Source organism: Platalea leucorodia (genome assembly GCF_965183815.1).
Source record: "Platalea leucorodia genome assembly, chromosome: 5".
NCBI classification, from domain to species: domain Eukaryota; kingdom Metazoa; phylum Chordata; class Aves; order Pelecaniformes; family Threskiornithidae; genus Platalea; species Platalea leucorodia.
In genome coordinates, this window is record NC_138827.1 from 64,861,330 (window position 1) to 64,869,318 (window position 7,989).

The window sequence follows — 7,989 nt, forward strand, 5'->3', positions numbered from 1 at the left end:
GGGGGGCGGGGGGGGGGGGGGAGTATTTACTTCTAATATTTTCCATTTAACTGCTTACAATATTTTCCCATGAAGCAAGCCCCAATTACAGTCAGATAGGCATTGCTGCATGATTTGTTTTAACGGGAATAAGAATAATTAAACCTCCAAAGCTTTAGGTGAACCCAAAGGTTTCTCCCAGGCTTGTAAGTACCGAAGAAAAAGCACTGGCAGATCTCCTGTGGCTGGCCCCACCAGAGACCAGGCCAGGCTCCGCTCTCCAGGGCGACCCGAAGGCCTCGCGGGGGGTTATTTCCCACTCCCGTCGCTCCGAGGGCTCAACGCAGCGGGCAGGGGGAGGCCGCAGAGTCCAGCCCCGGTAACGGCCGGCCCGAACCCACCTTCCCACCGCGAAACCGGGCGGGACGACCCCGCCCCACGCCCGCAGCCTCGGCCGCGCCCCCCGCCGCCTCGCCCCTCCTCACGGCGGAGGGGAACCTTTATCGCGCTCCCCCGCCACTGCGCGCCGAGGCACCGCCCCCGAGGGGCCGGCAGCCAATGGGGGCCGCCCGCGCTCGGCCTGGCGCAGCGGCCGGGGGCAGGCGCGGGGCGTCGGGCGGGCGGGGCCGGGCCGGGCCGCGCCGTCAGTCGCGGGGCGAGCAGCGGCGGTGCCCGGGCCATGCACTCCCTCGCCCAGGAGATCCGCAGCTTCTCCAGGGCCAACCTGCGGAAGCAGCGCACCCGCGTGACGACGCTGACCGGCCGGAGGATCATCGAGACGTGGCGCGGCGCCTGCCTGCAGGTGGAGGAGGAGGCGGCGCCCGGCGGCGGCGGCTACGTGCAGGACCTCAGCGCCGACCTGCAGGTCGGCGTGGTGAAGCCCTGGTTGCTGCTGGGTGAGTGGGGCCGGGGGCGGCGGGGGGCGGCGGGCCCGAGAGCCCGCGGTTCGTCCCGCCAAGCAGGCGCCTGCCGGGGGGAGCGGGCCCGGGGGCTTCCCGAAGCGGCAGAGCTGCCGGCCGGGAGGGGGCTTAGCGTGGCAACCGGCTCGCTTTCTCTTCAGGGTCGCAGGATGCCGCTCACGACCTGGAGACGATGAAAAAGTATAAGGTAACGTGACAGGGAAATAAAAATGCATCTCGCATAGTGCTTGCTAGTGGATTTCTTTTTTAAGTTAAAAAGTCTAAAATATTCTCAAGTAACTTTAAGAAAAAACATATTACATTTGCACGTTTAAAAGGCAGCTCCATTTGCAGATGTGTGGAAGCCTTTGAGCTTCACAAGAAGCTGAAATACTTTGCTGCAAGGCTCATGATTGTTTAGAGCTGTTTTCTGGAACAGATTCCTGCATTGCCATATGCGTTTCGGTTTCAGACACTGAGCAGCATCAGGCCTCCTTGCCTTATGGGGGCTGATGAAACAAGAAAAACCAAGCAGCAGCTCTAAGTCTGTCCCGAACTTTGGTCTTTTTACTCTTCTCTGTTACAGTAATGGGGTGATAAGGCCTTCGGACAGTGGTGCTTCTGCAGGACAGGGAGTGCACCAGTCTGGCATCTGATGCCATCTAAATGTCACTTCACTGTAAGTTAAAAGAACCCACAACCTGGCCGTAGCCTGAGCAGAGCAAAGATGGCAGGAGGCCAGAGGTGGTCTCGCCTGCCAAGTACAGGTATAGTTTGCTCTGAAATCTTTCTGCTCCAGTAAATGGTACTGGTAACTCAGCAGGAGGAACGTTAAGCTGATGGGTTAGGGCAGGCTTGAAATTCAGGGGACTGTTGAGTGGTCTGTCCTCTCATTCCTATTGCTTTCTCTTTTATTTTCCGTCTGTGCGCTGACAACTCCCTTCTCTGTTGACAATCCTTACTGTAGTCGGTGTTTGGTTGAGCACGGATCTTTTCATTTCCTCTCAAAAAACCAAGGAAACTGAAATTTATCACAATATATTTTAACACGCATTAGAACTTTGCTTGGAGAAAACATACCATAGACACTGTGTGTATGTAAAACTGAACATTGCAGCTGTGTAAGGTACAGTCTATGTATGCCTAAAGAATAATTTACCTTTGCTACTGCTCATTTTGCTTGCTGTCTTCAGAAAATGCCTTTTTTTCTTTTTTTTTTTTTTTTATTTTTGTTGACTTAGGTTACTCACGTTCTAAATGTGGCATATGGAGTCCAAAACGCCTTTCTCAATGACTTTATATACAAGACCATTTCTATTCTGGACCTCCCAGAAACTGATATTACCTCCTATTTCCCAGAATGTTTTGAGTTTATTGAGAAAGCCAAGATCCAGGTATGGTATAGCACTAATTAATGTTAGTAGTTATCCTGTTTAGATTATTTATTGCACTATTTAAAATCAAAACCAGCTTCTTTTGTCAAAAGAAAGTATGGTACCAAATGAATAGTTTTGCCTTTGCCTTTTTAAATTTTAAATCGAGAATCAAAGCAATTTCTAAGCATTCGTAGAGACAGGGCACTGCTGTTAATCTGCATTCCCTCCAGTATTGTTTTTTCAGAATGACTGTCTTGCATGTTTTAGAGAAATGCTTCTTTAATACAGTTGGACCAGTGGCTGACTTTAGATAAAGAAATCCCATCGTATGTCCAAGTCACTACATCTGACAGAGGGAAAAGGAGAAACTTTACTTTAATTTATCCATCGGGGATGTTGTTTTGGATTAGGAGGAAGCCTAACAGGGCTTTTACAGATCTGTGTGGTTTGTCAGCAGCTGTCCACCATCCTTGTGCTTTTTCTTGACCACCCGTTGAAGATGCAACACATTGAGCTATGAGTCCACATACAACTATGTACCAAGACTGTCAGAGAACGTGTTAGTAGTCTTGGAGCCAACCAGTGATTTTAACTGCTAACAAAATCCTGAAAAAGACATGACATAGGAAGTAGGGTGAAGGGACTCCTTCTGGGGTTGCTTGGCAGCCCTGTCTGTAACCAAGACGATCCCTGACTCCTATTTGTTAAATTCAGGCTTAGCGTGTCATTTATGATAACCATTGCTTTGATCTCAACACTACGACTTGACAACCGCACCTTATTGCATGTTATTCCACCATATCTACCATATTCATTATTTACGTAGATTGGGATAAAAGAAGATAATCTTGCCCAGGCTTTCTTTGTGTCACACAATGTTCTTTCCTTCTCTCATTTATCATTTATGAGCTATGTGATACGCATTGTCACTTAATGAGCTTTTCAAGGTTTCTAGTTACGGTTTCCACTTCATTTCTAAATGAGACTTGCCATTCATAACTGCAGTGTTGCTTTCTGCCTCCAGTGTTTATGTTCCAGTTACTATTTTGTAAGCGAAGGAGTTTTCCTGAAAACTTTTACAGCAATATTAATAGTTTTTTAATGGGAGAGTTGGGTAAAAGAGCAGGTAATTGATGGAATAGATGTTCTCCAGGATCAGTTCATGAAGTGTGTGATAGTAGTATGTGGAGACAGATCTCTGGATGGTTTGAATCACTTTATTTGCTTTGTCAAAATACTGTTAAAACATCTTGTGATAAATTGTATCATGAAGTGCTCTTCTGTTTAAGTAATTGCAAAGAGATACTACTGTTTCATCTCCTACCGTGGGGGAGGGAGAGATGTTCACTGGTGAGAGAGCGTGATATATAAGAAATTATTACTAGAAAGTGGTTAACTTAATGAAGGAGTATGAGAGCACTTGAATTTGAGAATGCAAGTAAAGCCTGCACTGTTCAGTAAGTCACTGCCAGCTGGTACGTGTAACAGGATTGACTTTTCTAAAACTGTAACTGCTCAAGTCTGTAGAGGCCATGGTACAAATTCTGATACTGATCAGAGCTCACCTTTTCTTCTAGGCTCCAAATTGGCAGGCAGATTTTCCATGACAGGTTAGATGACCCATGTCAGATCATAGTGCTATGAATGAGGGATTTCTTTTTTTTTTTTTTTTTAATCTTTCTGTTTAATGTCTAATTATAAAACCTCTGAAGTCTTGTCTTTCCAGGGAGGAAATCTTAGCTCATTCATGAACATCTCTCCTTATTGATCCCTCTGTCCCTCCTAAAGAAAAAGCCCTGGCACCACTGCAAAGTGGATCCCTAAGGAACTACATTAGCCCATGGCTCTTCACCAAAAGCTTTATGCTTCTTTTTCATTTCTTTTCTCAGTGAGGCTTTTTGCGCACTTGTATAAGCACTGTATAATTACCTTTTCTCTTGGTGGAAGGTGATTTTGCTTCCCTCTATATAAAAACTTAAAAAAACCAACTTGGTCTTGAATCTTAAGAGGTTCTTGCAAGACCGTGGACCATTTCTGGGTAGGCAAAGGTTAGGCTATCAGGATCAGAGCAAGGAGTTCTTGGTAAATAGAGATTAATTTCGTATCTGCAATCTGTTTCTCACTTTTATTCGGTATTCATATCTAATACGAAATTAGTTCAGAATTACAGGCCAAATTCATCTTTGTATAAAGAAACAATGGGGTTTAGCAAGGAAAGAAAAATGTTCACAGTATTGAATTTGGTTTAATGTTATTGCCCATGTTCATTCACGTTCAGTAATTTTCAGGTCTGTTCCGTGGATATCACTATATAATTTTTGGCAATGTACAACAGAACAGTCATTAAAAAGACCAAACAAACACTTAAAAGAAATGTGAAAGAGAAAAATAAAGCATGAACTGTACAAAGGGAAAAAAAAAAAGAATCACTTTCAATGCTTATTTTTTGCCCTCGGTGCCACTGCTAGATATCCATCTTGATTATGGTACGTTCTCTCTGAAATACCTCCCACTAAATCAGTAAAAACTCTTCCAGATCTACAGTGGATAAGCTTCAGCAATTGTTTCATTAGCAGGGCCAAAAACGTAATTTTTAATGTCGTAATTTTAATGTCATTATTACAAAGGAGATAGTGGATTTACAGGTCACCACTGGCACTTCCTCAGGTAGCTGAAATACATGTATAAGTTTGCTTTGCACTCTGCTGTAGGCTGTGTGATCAGAAAGCATGCCCCTGCGAATGTGAGGAAGGGAATGAAGATTACAATTTCCAGCAGACAATGCAAAGGGGATGTGATTTCCATTGCAAAAAAGGGTGGTACTGCAGTTCATTGTGCTGGGATGCAGGAGCTTAGGTTCAGTTCCTAGCTCTGCCATAATCTTGTTGTGTTAACTCGAGCAAGTCATTCTTCTAGTCTCAGCTTGGCATTTCTTCAACAAGGATAATAACACTCAATTTCATACTTCTTTGTCTTATTATTTAAATGGGAAGATTTCTGGAGCAGGAACCATTTTCTGCTCTGTGTTTATTAATATACCAGATAATTGCAACGCCCACGTCTGTAACATAAGCCATCAAGTTCCTGGAAAGGAACCCTGGTGGTTATAAGGTCTTTTTTTCCTCTGGGTAAAATGCCCATTGAATAATTTGTGCCTGTTAAGGGCAGACAGAGCAGGCTGTTTGTATCTAGAATATATTTGTTTAGCCTCAAGTATCTGAGCACTTTGTGTCATGTTTCAGTACCTTTATTCAGCATATGGAGATGCTAGGGGTTTGGGGTTGTTTTTTTGTGAAAGTGGCATCTGGCAGACAGTTTGGACCAAGTCTTTTCCAGGTCATAGTCTGACGTACAAACATGACATCATCACAAAGCCTGGGCCTTGCAAATGTTGCCTAAGCCACACTAGATTGTCTAGTTGTCTTTGTGTTGACTCACACCCGTTATTTCTTAACAAAACTTGCAGTGTCTTTTTAAAGAGTCATTCAGGTGTCTCAAAGATTGTGTGGGAAATGTTTAAGTAGGATAAAAACATTAATTTTATAGATAGTTCAGGATAAGCCTGAATTTAAACCCCAGGAGAAACATTTGTGAATTTATGGGAGGATCAGTAGTTTTGGATTTTGCACCTCTAGTCCCCCAGTTAAGGGACCTTAGTTGTACCAGCTGTACCAGCCACTGCAGTTGTACCAGCAGGGTGATGGGGAGGTAGAGATTTGTTGCAAATCACACGATATCTTTTCTGATTTTTCTGTTCCTATGCATGATCCTGCTTACCCAGAATCTTCGCTGAAGAACTCCAGAGTACGCAAGAAGCGTGCGACTGAAACTACAAGATGTTTTAAATCTGCCTCTGTGCCTAGCTGTTTGCTGCCTTGCTATGTTTTTCACCTGGTAACAAGATACAGTCAAGTTCTTTTCCATATTGCAAATCTATTTTAAAATTGGCACCCAATTAGATCACATCCCTTAGTATCCCAGATGTCTGTGATTTGTTTTTTACATGCAAGGTCTTGGGGAAAGGGACAGAGGAGTGGTTTTTAGTTCTAAGGTATGAATGAGCTTTGAAGTATTTGATAATTATCAAGTGGCTTTGGTTAGAAAAATATTTAGGTTTGGGCATATATATATCTATGTTTGGAGTTACTTGTATGTGTAAATATTTGCTTTGAGCTCAGCAAGGAGCTTTTAACAAGTCTTAATAGATTTTTATGTAAAGTTTCTAATACTTGGTGCTATTTACTTAATGAATATCCCAACTTATGTTTCATTTGTTTCTTGAAGGATGGCGTGGTACTGGTCCACTGTAATGCAGGAGTCTCCCGTGCAGCGGCAGTAGTCATCGGTTTTCTAATGAATTCAGAAAGACTGAGTTTTGCTACAGCCTTTTCCTTGGTGAAAAATGCAAGGCCTGCGGCTTGTCCAAATCCTGGCTTCATGGAGCAGCTTCACAAGTACCAAGAACAGAATATAAAGGCAAATGGAAGCATAAATGATCACGACTGATCAAAGGGGAGAAGTGAAACAATCTGTTTTGACTATACAGCAACAGATGTTGGATGTACTTTAACCTGTCATTTTGCAGTCCCCTTTCACATGTGCATTTTGAAGTCTTCACATATTTTATTTTTTTTTGTTACCCCTCTTTGACCCCCCTTTTTTTTAGCATGTAGTCTAAAGGCCAAATGGTATTCCACTGACTTCAGAGATGATTTTGCCCAAGAACAAGCTCTTCCTATGGCGTTAATAAAAAGATAAAGTTCAATTTTCCTTGACATATTAGAAAAAAACAGAACGATGTTTTTTTATTGAACCATCAGAAAATGCAGGCAATAGAGAAAGGAAATAAAGTAACTGAGATAAGTTGCCCTGTTTACTTTAATACTAAACCAAATCTATGCGTTCTAGTTGGTTGTAAAATCTAGGTAATAAAATGTTCATGTAATGAAGTACCTTGATATTAGATTTTAAATTAATATGGCAACTAAAGAGGATTTTATTGAATTTTGTGGGCTAGCCAGCCAGTAAATATTTTTGGAAATTAAAATAGGTGGTCTTTTGAGCATGCTCAAAATACATAGGATGCTTTAATGCTTCATGTCTTTCTGTTTCTCATGAAGTAGTGATTTGAAGTGCACTAACATGGTGTTTTCAAAGTGCTGGAACCAAGCTATTGGGGTTTTTTTGTAGATCATTTCGGTGGAGATACAAAAAAATGTTTGTAACAAGCTCTCTCTGACTCGCTTTGCATTCGGTCCTCATTTGCTGTCCCCTCACTCCATTCCACATCATGTATAAAGAACAGGTTTCATACGATAGGTAACTTTGACCCTCGTGACAGATCTCAGGCTGGAATAAGATGGCATTTAAAAAAAAAAAAATCTGTGAAAAATTTTAACAGTATTTTTTGTGGCCTTCATGCCAGTTCTGAATGGTTTGATATATTCATATACAATAAAATAAAAAGAACACTGTGTTTGGATAAATTTTGTGCTAAAGTGATTTCAAAGGTTTGGTTTCAAGAACTGATACAGTATTCTCTCCATACCACTAGCTTGAACTATAGCTGTCATTGTGTATGAACTACATTGTGTCTTGTTCTCAATATTAATTGCTCATGCTAAAGGCTAATGCAAGGTTTAGGTTACCCCCCCGCATATGATTGCTATTCTGTGGTCATCATTTCCCCATTTCCATGGGGGAACTGGTCACTGTGTTTCCATTTCAGCTGCGGA

The 7,989-nt window shown here is 42.6% G+C and overlaps 1 protein-coding gene across 1 annotated transcript; it reads left to right on the plus strand.

Moving 5' to 3' along the window:
* Window positions 1-614: 614 nt before the first annotated feature.
* DUSP19 (dual specificity phosphatase 19) lies at window positions 615-7,613 on the plus strand. Its single transcript, XM_082313937.1, has 4 exons — window positions 615-875; window positions 1,040-1,086; window positions 2,120-2,272; window positions 6,539-7,613. The coding sequence occupies exons 1-4, from the start codon at window positions 659-661 to the stop codon at window positions 6,758-6,760; spliced, it is 639 nt and encodes a 212-aa protein (XP_082170063.1). The 5' UTR covers window positions 615-658; the 3' UTR covers window positions 6,761-7,613.
* The last annotated feature ends 376 nt before the right edge of the window (window positions 7,614-7,989 follow it).

Bases quoted from the DNA above. Each gene is read 5' to 3' on its own strand.
- DUSP19 (XM_082313937.1), top strand. From the start codon at position 659: ATGCACTCCCTCGCCCAGGAGATCCGCAGCTTCTCCAGGGCCAACCTG. The intron at 1,087-2,119 runs GTAACGTGACAG...TTGTTGACTTAG, and splicing joins AGACGATGAAAAAGTATAAG to GTTACTCACGTTCTAAATGT. The intron at 2,273-6,538 runs GTATGGTATAGC...TGTTTCTTGAAG, and splicing joins TTGAGAAAGCCAAGATCCAG to GATGGCGTGGTACTGGTCCA.